Genomic DNA, 15,612 nt, shown 5'->3' on the forward strand with positions numbered 1-15,612 from the left:
ACATAAATTACAAGCATTTCTTATGTGTTTATACAATTAAACCCACACTATTATTTTTCCTTTCAATTGCATATTCCTTCTTTAAGTCAACAATTATACAATAAACTTGGGGGGGGGACCTTTCTTCCTCATGTTCATATATTTTTCAATACCCATTAAACAGAAATCTGGTGGGTATCCAACCTGCTTAGCAAAATGCTGCACCATACTTGCTAAATTTTTCAGTCTTCCTTTGAATTTTATTCCAAATTATTGCATGAATTTTATTGTTAAGTCCAATTAAAAGAATTCTTGTTTAACTTCTTCAATCCCCAAACTGATTTTATTTCAAATCTGTCTGCATTTTCTGTCTTTTACTCATAATCATTTCTTGTATTTTTATTGCATTTTTACAATTGTTTTTTCTCTATACAGAAATCATTATATTTACTTCTTATTACTACAACTCTTCACTTAATTCCTTCCATTTTTCCCAAGACATTTCAACATTTTTTCTTGATGTTCACTTTCCATTAATTCTATTGTGAAATAAATTAATTTTCTAATGTTTTACAAGAAGGCTTTGTTCTTGCAGTCATTCTATTTTCCCTTGTTCCTTTTCTTCCCAATATTCACTACTCACTCTAACGCTCATCTACTCATGCTCAAACTCCTGCTACACATGCTAACTCCAACTCTAATCCTAATTGTCTGCTCCTCATTCCATTTTATTTTCTTCAATCAGCTTCTCAATGTTTCACCCTGCTAGGGACTGAGTTTTAAATCTATCAATCAATCCTTTGGATAGGTATGCATGAATTATGCTTACTTTGTTTTTACCATCTATTCATGTCTCTTAATAGAATTTTTCAGTCCAATTGCATTATTTTTGAATGTTAGTTATTCCATTATCACAATTCACTGAAGCACCATGCAGTATCATTAACTTATTAAATGCTACTTTCCTTTCCATTCCAATGAAATTCATTCATAGCTTCTGATACATGTTAGCATTAGCATTTTGTTTAAATTTATGCATTCACCATATTCAACTTACAAAGTACCGTTGACACCTGAACTTTCTTGATGCGTTGCATGGAGAGTCCAACATGGGTTCAACTCTAGTCTGCTGCTAGGGACTGAGTTTTAAATTTAAATATTCAATTAGTTAATGCCCACAAACTGCCTAGAAGGTCAGTTTTAAACAAAGGTCTAGTCGAAAGTCAATAAAAACTTTATTAACAGGAAGAACAAACAACACAATGTAAACTGTGACCCTGGACCAAACAGGCCAGGTGGGCTTGGACTCTCCACGCAGTGCATTGAGAAGACCATTCAGGTAACTCAATGGTACTTCTCCAATATGCTGCTAAGGAGAGTCCAACATGGGATATACTCAAGCTAATCGGACAGGGAGGATGAAGGCTTGACCAGGGGAGCAAGAGAAACACAAACACGTTGGAGAACTCATCTGCCAAAGGCAGCCTCTGATGATGCAAATGAATCAAGGCAATAATGTCTGATGAACGTTGATGGCAAGGATTATGTTGCCACATGGCAAATGTCTTCCACCAAAACTTGTGTTGCCCATGCTGCCAAGATGGTCACACTTTGTGTGGAATGTGCCATGATCCCTGGTGGAACTGGACGAGATTGAGCTTGGTACTCCTCCGCTAGGCAGGATCGAAACCAATGGCTGATTGTCTGGAATGACACCTTTTGTCCAATGGTCGCAGGAAGAAAAGAGATGAACAAAGCTTCAGTCTTTTGGAAGGACTGCGTCTGGCAGACAAAATGTTTAAGTGCCCGACACATGGCTAATTTATTCCAGCAGAGTTCTCATGGATGCGAGGCTCCTGCACAAAAATCAGGAAGAACTATCTCCTGTGTCCGGTGGAAGAATGTATTGGGTAGAGATCTTGTCTGACTGAGAATGCTGATAATTCCACACTCTCCTGGTCATTTTAATGGAAAGAAACTGCAAAGAAGCAGTTCACAGAAGTTCAAATGGGGGACTGGTAAAGGCCTGAAGGAAAAGTGGTAAATCCCATGTGGGACATCGGTGGATGACCTGTGGATGCAAGTTGGTAGCACCACATAGAAAATCCGGGGGACACGGATGATAATATAGGGACCTGAAATTGTCCAAATGTATAATGTTGGAGGGGGTTGCGACATGGCGCTGAAGACTATTAAGTGCAAGCCCTTTGTCAAACCCAGCTTGTAGGAAGGCCAATACTTGTTTGAGGGAAGGCCGTAAGGGATCAAAGCAGTGTTGGGAGCAGAACTCACAGTAAGGAGACCAGGTGGCACCATAAATCCTGGTAGTCAAGGCACACTCTGCCGCTTGAATCATGTCTATGACATTGTCTGGCAATGATTGTGCCTTAAATTGAATCCCCTCAAGTACCAGACGGTGAGGTGCCACCATTGGGGATCTGGGTGTAGGACAGACCCCTGGCTGAAGGATACCCGATTGTCCGGAATGCACCATGGCTTGGAGATGGAAAGGTCCAGAAGATCTGAAAGCCATGGACGACGCGGCTAATGTTGTGCCACTAGCAGTTCTGCTCCTTCCTCGATAATCTTGCTGACCACTCTGAAAATGAGGGGAATGGGAGGAAAGGCATAAATGAGACTCCTCAGCAAAGGGGCGCACAGCGGGGGATCTTGGTGTTGAGATGGGTAGCAAAGGTCTACCTGCGGAATCCCAAAGCGCCGGGATAGGTCTTGGAAAATGTTCGGGTGTAGGCACCATCCCACCAGGTCCAGTCCCTCTGAATGTTGGTTGATCTGGAAATGTGCTCCACTTTCTAAGATTCCAGATGGTTCTTCACCCAAGTGACCAATGACTCCGCCTCCAACATAAGGCGACGAGATCTGGTACCCCTTGGTGGTTTATGTGGGCATGGGTATGATTTATGATGATTATGATTTATTAGACTTGTATGCCGCCCCACATTGTCTCTTAGGATGAGAACTGGCGGCCTGAGACCAGAGGCCAGAAGTGGTGAAGTGCCAGCGAGACCGGTCTCAGTTCCAGATAGTTGATATTGGTATTGGCTAGATCGTTCGAAGTCCAATTGCCCTGCGCTATTTGGCTGGATATGTTGCCCCCCGCCCCACAGGCTGGTGTCTGTCGTGATAGTGATGCACATATGGTCCTTGAAGTAAGATCCCTTTTGAATGGCTTGTGATGTCCATCATGGAAGGGATTGATGTACGTGGTAAGGTAAGCGTGTCAGTTTCTTCGTGTGGCTGGTCTTTGCCTTTTGAAAGGGCAGGAGAAACCATTGTAAGGGTTGGGAATTAAGTCTCGCTTAGGGAATCAAGTCGATATAGGACACAAATATCCCCAAAAGGTAGGACAGGATCGTGAGAGAGACCTGTTGGTTGTGCTGGAGCCGAGTTACGGTGTCCACGATGTTGAATTGGCAGGCCAGTGAAAGAAATACCTGGCAAATGACTGTATCGATAATTGTGTCCAGGTGCAGCAGAGTGGTGGTAGGCACCAGATGGCTCTTAGCAAGGTTGATGGAGAATGCATGAGATTGAAGCAAACGGGTCATTAGCTGGAGGTTGGCTCGAGCCTGCTTGGGAGACCTGGAAAGAATAGTGATGTTGTCCAGGCATGCCTGCAGACGAACCGAGTGAGTCCTGATGTGTACCATCAGCACGTCCAAGAGTTTTGTGAAGGCCCTGGGTGCATTGTCCAGTATTGAAAATGTCGACCTGGTAGGCAGAAGCAAAGAAACCTATTGTGCTTTGGGTGAATAGGAACATGGAGGTAGGCATCCTGTAGGTCTACTGAGGTGAGGCAATCTTGTCACACGCAAGCCAGAATAGATTTAAGGGGCTGTATCTTGAACCTTTTGTAAGTCACGTAGATGTTGAGTTACTTGAGATTCAAGATGAGTCAGTACCCCCCTGAGGTCTTGGGTACTAGGAAGATGATTGAATAAAATCCTTGTCCCTCCTGGCCTGGGGATACCCGCTTGATGGCTGTGATGTCCAAGAGATGACATACCTCCTGTTGCAGTAGAACTTGCTTGGTGAGGTTGGACAAGGGGCATTGGAGGAGGGATCAGAAACTCTATTAGAACAGCAAACCTGACAGTGGCCAAGACCCAAGCATCTGCAGATGTGCTTTCCCATTGAGCAGTGAAGTACTGCAACTTGCCCCCAACAGTAATATCCATGTATGAGTCATTTCTATCTGTGAGACCCCTTGGAGATTGATCCTCGAAAGGATCATCTCTGTTGGGAAAACTGTTTGTTTCTAGTTGGAAAAATGGTCCTGTCCTATGTATATGTCCCTTGATTATATGACCTCTGGGGTTGGGGTGTTCCAGAGGAAGGCTTGGTATAAAAAGACTGCCTATCTTCTATCTTGCCTTCTGTAGACCTTCGGCAGCACCTTGCGTCTTTGATTAAGACAGAATCCAAGGATACTCCAAAAAGTTTGGTACCTCCAAATGGGGATGCCATCAGACGCCACTTGGAACATGCATCAGCTTGTCAACTTCTTAGACATAACAGATGGTGAGAAGACATCATAGCAGCCATAGATCTGGAGGCAACTTCACGGAATTCAAAGTTGCGCCTGCAGAGAACTCTGCCACTGCTAACAGTTTATTTAGGTCCTGGCAGTTTTGAATCATCGGGCCCCATTCACAACTGAATATCGCATAGTCACATTATCGAAGTGTTGTTGAAAAAGAGGCCACAGAGACAGCACACAAGGTCCAAGCCACCATTGGTGTGACTTGTGGATAAGGTTTTTGGCCTTCCTATGGTCTGGCTTGAGACCTTCCGCTATGCCAGCTGGAACCAGGGCGTTGGACACAAGTCTGGCTACTGGATGATCCACCAGTGGGAACTGAAAAAGGTCTTCAATCTCCGGACTAAACCAATAAAATTTTATCTCGGTGGCGGTGGGTCCTGATGCTGCTGCCAGATGCTGCCAAGGCCTCATAATATTGTCCTTCTCCTCCTTCTGCTACTTTTGGCTCTCCAACTGCTTCGCTCTGCCCACCTTCCATTCCTTGTGCTTCGCTTTCTCCAAACTCAATACCCAGTTAGGTTCTATTATATCTCAAGACCTAAAATGGTCACCTAACATCAAAAACATCATCAAAAAAGCACAATGAAGAATGTTCTTTCTGCGCCAGCTCAGGAAGCTCAAACTGCCCAAGGAGCTGCTGATACAGTTCTACAGAGGAATCACTGAGTCTGTCATCTGCACCTCTCTAACTGTCTGGTTTGGTGCTGCAACCCAACAGGACCGACACAGACTTCAGAGGATAATCAGAACTGCAGAAAAAACAATTGCTGCCAATCTGCCTTCCATTGAGGACCTGTACACTGCACGAGTCAAAAAGAGGGCGGGAAAAATATTTACTGACCCCTCGCATCCTGGACACAAACTGTTTCAACTCCTACCCTAAAAACGTCGCTACAGAGCACTGCACACCAAGACAACTAGACACAAGAACAGTTTTCCCCCGAACGCCATCACTCTACTAAAGAAATAATTCCCTCAACACTGTCAGACTTTTTACTAAATCTGCACTTCTATTTCTACTAGTTTTTTTCATCATTCCTATCATCCTTTTTCTCCCACTTAGGACCGTATGACTGTAACTTGTTGCTTGTATCCTAAGATTTTTATTAATATTGATTATTTCTTCATTGCTTATTTGACCCCTATGACAATCATTAAGGTTTTACCACATGATTCTTGACAAATCTTTTTCTTTTATGTATGCTGAGAGCATCTGCACCCAGACAAATTCCTTGTGTGTCCAATCACACTTGGCCAATAAAAATTCTATTCTATTCTATTCTATTCAGATCTGAAATGATGGGATACAATCTGATTTTTGCTCTGGCTCGGTGAATAGGCCAGCTATTTGGTCTATACCCACTGATGGCTCAGAAGGTTTGTTGGCTCCTCCAAGCAGGGCCGTCATTTTCGCTTTGTGTAAGAGAGTCTTAAACAAGGCTGGTTTGAAAAAGCCTGTGAAGACAGGTTGGTCTGGAACTGTTGCCTTATCTTTGGAGAGATCATTGACCGAAATTGTTCTGGTCAAGCTGAAATTGCTCCAAAAAACTCTCTTTTCAAGGCTTGGATTTGGAAACTTATTCCACACTGGAAAAATCGTCAAGGTTACATTGCTGTATGCTAAAGCACATTCAGATCTCATAGGCTAAGTTTTACAAAGCTATAAATTCTCTCTAATGATCTGTTGAAAGATTACTTGGCAGTAGTTTATCTCTGAGTTATGTTAAACCTAATTTGGCACAGTTTATCATAAAATATCAAAAGCTTACTTCTCGGAAGTGACGACAGACATCCATATTTCAATATGCAGTTTGCGCAAAAGCGGCTTTCTTTTTTGGGCATTTCAGGATGTGACATATTGATTTACACATTCTAAAATAGCAGATTCAAAACTTCTTCCCCAACATCTCCTCCTTTCTTTTTGCTAATCTCCTAAATCTGACATTCAACCAGGGGCTGCCAGCTACCCCCCTATTTTCTGAAGAACTGCTTTTCATGCTAACGTCTAACTGATTTTCAGCTATGCTCTCATTTCCACTGTCTCCCCCATTTCTCTTAAATCAGGGTACATTACAGCTTCTGTCTCTTCGTCCTCTTCTGAATCTGAGGCTGACAGGGAACACTCACAACAGAAATGTCCCTGTCTTTTCGTGCGCCTGGATCCTCAGACATCAAATTTTGACAGGAATAGTGAACGGCCGCCCTGGACCAGACGCCTTGAGATGGAAGGTGATTTGGCATAAGTGAAGAATGCTGTTGCATTTTAGTTGCAATGCCCTGAGAATAAGCCTTGACTATCGTATCTTGTAAAGATGGTGGCAGCTGTAGCCAAGTATCAACTACCTGATATAGGCCGGCAGCTGTAGGTGTAAATAAGGCAGAGGCAGCTGGTCACTGGTCTGCCTGAGGAGAAGGTTAATGAGAACATAAGAAGAGTCATGCTGAATCAGGCCAAAGCTCATTGAGTCCAGCATTCTGTGTCACATCAATTGTATATGGGGATCTTGAGCAGAAAGAGAAGGCAAAACCCTCCCTTTCCCTTGATCCCCAACAAATGGTATTCAAGGGAATCCTGCCTTCCTCAACCAACATAGAGGCGGCACATGAACATCCGTTTCAATAACCACCAATACACTTGGCATCCATGAATCTGCCTAATCCTGTCTGTCATGACCTCTTCTGGAAGTGAATTCCATAAACCAACGACCCTCTGGGTAAAATAATATTATCCTTTATTTGTTCTCACTTTCTTACCTATGAGCTTTAGGGAGTGCCCCCTCGTCCTAGTATTGTGTGATAGAGAAAACAATTTTTCTCTATCCACCTTTTCTATCCCATGCATAATTTTATACACTTCGATCAAGTTACCCCTTAAATGCCGTCTTTCAAGGCTGAAGAGACCAAGGCATTGCAACCTGGTTTCATAAGGGAGATGCTCCATTTCCTTGATCATACTTGTTGCCCTTTTTTACACCTTTTCCAGTTCCATTATATCCTTCTTGAGGTGCGGTGACCAGAACTGTACATAAGTACTCCAAGTGTGGTCTCACCATCGATTTGTGGAGCCAGCAGAGTGCCACTGGCAGGCCTCAGAGTGTTCTGGGGACCAATCCCTCTCCATAGATGTCTCTGCTGGGTCAGAATGAGCTAGAGCCATAGGAGGAATCAGGGGTTGAGAAGGTGATAACATTATCTGCGGAGGTACCAAGGCCCCAGGCAGTTGCAAATGAAAAAGGGTTGGAACAAAGGCTTACTTTTGAGCCTGCTCCGTTTGCTTTTCTACAGCCCAGATCCTCCTCTCTGCCTCTTTAAGATTAACCACTTGAGAATCTTTGGATTTGGATTTTGAGGACTGCCCTTTTTCTTTGGATTTTACAGAGTCTGAAGCAGATGAGGCCTCCTCGCCTAACTGTTTCTGCTCTGAGGGCTCCGCCATAACTCCTAGCAAAAATATAAACCAGTGATATGACAGACTGTGTAACTCACTAAGACCACCTGAGAGCCAATCTGAGGGAATGCAATCACTCACAACTAGTGTTGGGCGAACCAAACATGCATAGTTTGGGTCCGTGCTGAATTTTGCGGGGTTCGGCATACCAAACCCGAGCCCGGACTTTTCCAGAAGTCCGTGTTTAGATTTGGCGTTCAAGCGAACAGCGCGATGCCATGCGTCCTGCTTGCCTGTGATTGGCCAGCTGGACACATGGCTGTGATTGGTCCATCGGGACACTTGAATCCCAGCAAGCAAGGGAGAAAACCTGGCGGGGGCAGTCACAAAGCAGGGGATTCCCTGTGGCGGCGGAAGGCAAGGAATCCCAGCAGGGCGGCAAGCAAGGGAGAAAACCCGGTGGAGGCAGTCACAAAGCAGGGGATTCCCTGCGGTGGCAGCAGGCAAGGTATCCCGACGGGGCGGCAAGCAAGGGAGAAAACCCAGTGGGGGCAGTCACAAAGCAGGGGATTCCCTGCGGTGGCGGCAGGCAAGGAATCTCGGCGGGACGTCCTCCCAAATTTGCCTCCTTCAATGTGGTTCAGGTTCGGCGAACCTACCTGAACTCTGCCGTCAAGTTTGGCCGAACCCGCCGAACCCGAACTTCAAGGGGTTCGCCCAACACTACTCACAACTTGAGCCCTGAAGCCTAGCAAGAAGACAAAGTCTCTATGATCACTGTGAACGAAGCACTAATTGCTGCAGAAACCACCGCTTTTTAGGCCAAAGGCAATTGCACCTGTGCTAGAGAGCCACCGAAGCCGAAATCTGCCTGGCTACTGGTGACATAATGGGCTAAATGGGCGGCGACCAATGAAAGTGCCGTCAGCTTCAAATAAAATGGCAGGTGTAGGGGAAAAAATGGCTGAGGAGAAATCTGGTATCTAGCGTGCCTATCACTTGTTGCTAGATGAAGCCCATCCAAGTGATAGAACGCTTCCTAACCGCGTTCAAACATCTTGCCAATACGATCAGGTAGATTGCGTGGAGGAGCAGACCTGCCCAAATGCAGAGCCTGGCAGTATCACGGATGTGTCCACGGAGGACAAAGCCAAGGCAAGGCTTCCCCAGAGTGGTGCTCATGCAGGGCAGGGACTATAGGCAGTGGGGGCCAAGGAGACTCTACCGAGGGTATGTCCACATAGGATAGGGACCCAGAGTATAATGAGCTGTCAGGTCTGATGATGTTAGCTGGCCAGTTTTAATGCTGTTCCAATCCATCCATCCTAAAACGTACCTGAGAAGTGGAAGCCATAAAGGAAAAACAATAAAATAGAGGAAATAAATCAAGGAGAGTCTAACCTGTATTAAACTCAATGTAGTTAAGAGAAAAAACATGACACGTCCCTACACTACAACTGAGTTTAAAAACTGACCTTCTAGGCAGCTAGGGGGCGTTAACTAATTGAATATTTAAATTTAAAACTCAGTCCCTAGCAACAGGCTAAAGTTGAACCCATGTTGGACTCTCCTTAGCAGCGGATTGGAGAAATCAATTATTTTTATTCAGACTTGTTGTATCATTCTTGTGTTTCTTAGTTTCCCAGCATTTCTTAATCATTTTATTAATTCTTTAATTAATAAAAGAATTGTTAATTCTTTATCAATTGTCCCTTTTATTTTCCACATCTACCATACACAAAATCATTCTATATATGGTCATTTCAGATAATTTGTCCCATCAATTTCCATAGATTTGTCATTTTGCAATAATGCATGGCAGTTACATTGGGAATTATTTTAAACAACTAAAAGGCTGAGAAAGACACCATCAGCAAAATCTTCCACAATATCTCACATAATACAGCAATAAAATAAATTTCCATCACAAACATCAAAATAAGAGTCTACAGTATGTCACATTGGATATTTAGTATTTCTATGTAAAATAAATATTGAATTTGAAAAGCATATTTTCATATTACTTTATAGACATATCAGACTACACAAATTGTATAAAACATATACAACTTTCTGATAAGGCTCTAAGAAAAAGATTAATACTATGACAAACTTTTACCTAGCACAATACTAACAGGCATTCATATCAAATCATAACAAATATAGATTAATAATTTCCACAAGAAAAATAGTAAAGTATATTTTGAGGAAGCAAGAATTATAACATGCTCAGTGTAGCAGTCTGCATATTATTAAGAAAAAAGGGAAATCAATTCTGAAGAGGATATAGAGAAGTCCTCACATCATCTACTGTTGGTCAGCTGCTATCACATTATGAAAGATTACTCCTAGACTTCTATTGTATAATGTGGCCCTGATAATGATGCAGGAATAGTTCCTTTGTCTAGCACTATATTTTTCAACAACTTTAGATATTATTGCAATTCTGCATCTGGCAAACAATAGTACTATGAAAAAGACAGCAAAGCACATTATTACCATCCTGCAAAAGACACCGAATTCAGCAATAAACTGTAATCTCATGGAACAGAAAATCAAGAGCTTGAGATTTAAGAAATAGACTCCAACACATTGCCTGTTAATCAAAATACAAACTGTATTTGCCTAGAAATACGAGACACAATTAGTGTACACGTTTATAAAAAGTAGCTCTCAACTTAGGAAATGGTTCTTTTTCCTATTCCAGTTAATTAATGATAGCCCGTAACTTACAACCATTCATTTAGTGGCCATTCAAAGTTACAATACTGAAAAAGTAAGATGACCATTTTTCATTCCACCACTGTAGGAACACCATGGGCATGTGATCAAAATTCAGACACTTGTCAACTGGCCTGTATTTATGACATTTGCAGTGTTCTGGGTTCATATGATCTTTTTTTGCAACTTTCTGAGAAGCAAAATCAATGGGGAAACCAGTCACTTAATCACTTCACTAACTTAACAGCTGTAGCGTTTCACTTAAGAAGTGTGCCAAGAAATGTCATAAAATAGGATAAAATTCACTTAACAAACTGTCTTGCTCAGCAGTGGAAATTTTGGACTCAATCGTGGTTGTAAATTACAGACTTATCTTCATTCTTCTTTTGCTAACATATTCACTGTGCATTTACTGTTCATCACAGTATACTTCCTCTATTATTCTCTTCTGATAAAAAAAACCCAAAATCAATATTTCTTCAATCCTTTAATTGTTGCTAGTTACTTTTCCATCCTGCATTTCTGCTGGCAAACATTCAGAGAAATGTATTTAATATATCCTTATACAGATTCTTAAATAACTGTATTTTAAGCCTAAAATTATTGTAATACCAGAATAGATTAAAATATAACGTTTGATGAGAATATATAGGTATGTAGAATGAAAAGTGTGTGATAAGTGGAGAAATGTGAAATTGAAGACTGCTTATTGTGCAAGTGTGAACTATTCATATTACAAACTACGGTAACTTTAATAACTTTATCATTAATCACCAATTATAAGAACTTTAACATGTTAAACGATGCGAATACCTACATAAGATATGGAATGATATACATCAAAATTAAGATGAATATGAGAGAAATAGGGTATTTTTCTCTTTTCAGACATTTTTCATTTTGTTTTGTGTGTTGCTTGTTTATTTAAGTTTTTTGTTAGTTATTTAACTTATGTATTGAAATATATATATCAATAAATATATCAATACATATATCAACTACATATATTTAATGTCTCTTCCTTTTCATTATCAGCAAAATATGATACACACACACACACACACACACACATTCATTAAAAACATGGAAGAATGAATGAAAATAAAGCAAAAATAACAAAATTTACATAGAAGGATTATTCATAGAAAGTTCTGGATTTCCAGTAGGAATTAAAGCATACGAAAGGGTACCTTGCAATTTTGGGAAGAGCATTCCAGATACCATGAATCAGTGTAAACTAGTAGTCTATCAGTCTGAACTACATATAATAACTCAATGATTTTAATAATAACAGATGGATGGATTTTGCACATTTCCCCTATCCAGTTGTGTCTGACTGTAGGAGGCAGAGCTAATTTCCATTTCTTAGCCTAAAGAGCCATTGTTGTCCAAAGATGCTACCATGGTCATGTGGCTGACAGAGTATATACTGAGGCACAGTGAACACTGTTACCAACCCACTTAAGTGGTACTAATATCCAAATCCCAACAAAATGGGAATGTTCACTGCAAAATCTTTTTTAAAAAGTAATGATAAAGTCATAAGTATGGATACTGATGGCAATTTTACTATTATTAAATTATTTATTTTTGACAACAAAATTGTTCTTGTTACTAAACAAATTATGTTTATATTAGACCCCCAGAAGCTAATTCAATTATTATGTAGAATGGTGATAGAGTTAAAATGTTACAGTCCCGATAAATGAAACGTCAGGATCTAAAACTCCCTACATGTATTGATTAGCTCTGCAAAAATCCAAGAACAAAATCAGTTGACTACCCCGGAAGAAAAAAATTGTAGTTTAAACTTAAAATAGTTTACCCAGACACTTACAGGAAATCATCAGATAGTCTTCACAGTTGTTTTTTTCATCATTATGCTCCACAGATATTCCACTGGCATCAATTACAGCTTCAGAAGCACAGTCTGCTACTAAAACTTCTGAAACTACATCTTCTCCAAGAGAATCTGTAACAATTTCTGCTTCTATAACATTATTATGGTCATGGTCATGAACATGTTCCATATGTTCAATATCAGGTACATGTATTGATTCATTTGTGAGTACATGTTCAGGTATTGCCATTGTTGAAGCTGTAATTTCAGATGACAAAACATCTTCTGGAACACTGCAGTGTGACAAAGACACTTCTTCAGTGACATCAGTGTCCAGCACTGGTTCAGGAATAATAACAGTTTGAGATACATCTGTACCTTCCATGATATCTGGACACTGAACATCTTCTATAACAACGTCCTCAATGACATCTTGAATTACTACAGAATCTGGATCATCAGGGACAAAATTATGTACAGCTATATCAGAATCTTCTACATCTGATACATATACAGTTTCCTGTATTTCGACAACAATTTCATCTCCGTTCAAATGCGTTTGATCAGCTCCTGGAATATATAAATTATCATCAGTCCTATATTATCATAAATCTTAGTTGAGGAAAAGTCAGCAAATTTTGATTATGATATAGCCAGGCTACCTCTAACTTATTTACCATACCAGAAACAATTTGATCTGAAGGGCTTACTCGTCTTGATCCATTTATCAGGTGCAAATCACAAAAGTCATGGTCCTCAACTAAGGACCATGAAGCCAAAACTTCTATTGCTAAGTGAGACAATTAAGTAAGTTTTGCCACATTTTACGAACTTTCTTGCCATTGTTATTAAGTGAATCTGGCTTCCCCATTGACTCTGCTTCTTAGGTCGCAAAAGATGAGCACATGACCCTGGGACACTGCAACCATCATAAATATGAGACAATTGCCAATCATCTGAATTTTGATAATGTGACTATGAAGATGCTGCAATGCTTGTTGTAAGTATGAAAAACAGTTATAACTTTTTCAGTGCTGTGGTAACTCCAAATGGTCATTAAATGAAAAGTAAGTTGAGGACTACCTGTATTCATTCTATATAATTTGTTTCCTACTAGCTAGCAGCCAGCAATATTTCCTCAAAATAATTTAGTGAGATAGAAGCTTAAAACCATTTTAAAGCTAATAAGTTTTTATTATAAACCTATTTTTATAATTAAAAACTTATAACCTATTTTTTACCAGTTTTCACAAACATTTCATAATCCAACTTCCCACATAGCTAGTAAATTATCTTGCTTTTATTTTAAAAAATTGGTACACAATAATAACAACATGTAAATATTTGAAACATATAATATTCTTTATGCTTTTCAGCCTCAAAATAGATTAACTATTCTACAATAGTTCTAAATTAATTTAACTATTAAATAAATTAGATCTAGAGTTGGTAATAAAGTAATCTGGATTCATTACTAAAGACTCAATAGTTATAGAATTTAGGAAAAACAGCTTACATATTATTTTCTTACATACCTGTTGGATCAAAAAACGCATGTGAGTCATGTGGCTGTAGTTCAAGCCCATCCTCATCCATGGCCTTTAAATCTCATCAGTCACAATGTCTATAAAATTAAAACAAATATGTTTTGCATAGACTTTTAATAAGTGTCCCGGACTAACACATGGCATATACAGTATTCCCTTGACTTTTGTGGGTCCGACATTCGCGAAAAGTTTATACTGTACCACGGTTTTTCAAAAAATATTAATAAAAAAATACTTTGCGGGGGTTTTCTACACCACGGTTTTCCCGCCCGTGACGTCATACGTCATCGCCAAATTATTGTTAATAAATAATCATCTTAATAAATATCAGGATCATTAAGTATCTTCTTCAATGGTGAGTACCAATAATAATGGGGAGTAATAATCTAAAGGTTGTTAAGGGAATGGAAAATTGTAATTTAGGGGTTTAAAGTGTTAGGGGATGTCCTGTGATACTGTTCATAGCCAAAAATAGTGTAATTACTTCCGCATCTCTACTTCACTTCATTTGACTTTCGTGGGTGGCCTGCATTGGGAAAAAATTGTCATATCCTTGAGATATGAACATTTTGCCCCATTCCCAAGTAAGGATAAAAAGAATGGCTAATATACTGATGTCCTTTCATTGCCTCCTATAGCAACGGGAGAATTCACTTGCACCAAAATATCAATACATTCTTTGTAACACTTCATGCTTTTCTACCTAGGCATGAACATCGTGGCATTTTCTGTTAGACTATAATATTTTGGTATAATTTGAATTGAATACTACAAGTACTAACTGTATTTTTCCAATTTTATCCATTTTAATATCTAAAGCATCTGGATAATTAAAAACTTTTTATTTGCTTGACTGGCATTGTTGAGTCCTGAATACAATATACTACAGTACTAAGCTATTACTATAGTTTCTGGTGTACATTCCTGCTTCCATTCATTTCACAAGTATAAAAATGTTTTCCTACTCAGGCTTCAATTGAAATAAGCATATTTCCTACCTAAACTGTGTATCTACTGAAGAAGTCTTGACTAATACTTTCTTTTCTAGTGCAAGTTAGTATTATTGGCATCAACTCTTATTACTTAGAATCTATTGTCTATCACATTTGTTTTTCAGATGCTTGTTTACTGACTGCAATGTTTTTCAAAACAATAAAATGGTCACTATTGATGGTTTTAAAAATCTACCCAATTTACCTACTTCACATATCACACCAACAGGAACCTCCCTCAGACTGTTTTTCAATCTTTATAATTCAAATTATAAATTATTAGCCGTCCTACAGTAGTATTTATGTACTCCTTGATGATGACCAATATTAAAATTATCAATTGAGAAAGAGGCCATAGGATTTATGACACCTAATTACTAATTTATCAGAACATATACTTTCCTTGGCTACTTTCTCTGCACGTGCGCGCACTTGGAAGCTTGTTTGAATTTAATTCTGGTGCTTTAGCTGTGGCACCAGTATGTTCCCTCATGACAGGCTTGCTCCCTCGAGCCGGTCATGCAATCGGCTTTTCTTAATTAATGCAACTGACCCAGACTATTATTTTCCTCGGTATCTGT

The 15,612-nt window shown here is 39.9% G+C and overlaps 1 protein-coding gene across 1 annotated transcript in view; it reads right to left on the bottom strand.

Moving 5' to 3' along the window:
* The window catches only part of ZFX (zinc finger protein X-linked), a 29,032-nt gene that overhangs the window by 12,096 nt on the left and 1,324 nt on the right, over positions 1-15,612 (bottom strand). The window contains exons 2-3 of the mRNA XM_070750676.1: positions 14,028-14,116; positions 12,490-13,062 (exon numbers count right to left, since the gene is read on the bottom strand). Of these exons, the coding sequence (XP_070606777.1) occupies positions 12,490-13,062; positions 14,028-14,088 (634 nt within the window). The 5' untranslated portion in view covers positions 14,089-14,116. The remainder of the gene's footprint in view (positions 1-12,489; positions 13,063-14,027; positions 14,117-15,612) is intronic.

This window comes from Erythrolamprus reginae, chromosome 4, assembly GCF_031021105.1.
Source record: "Erythrolamprus reginae isolate rEryReg1 chromosome 4, rEryReg1.hap1, whole genome shotgun sequence".
NCBI lineage: Eukaryota > Metazoa > Chordata > Lepidosauria > Squamata > Dipsadidae > Erythrolamprus > Erythrolamprus reginae.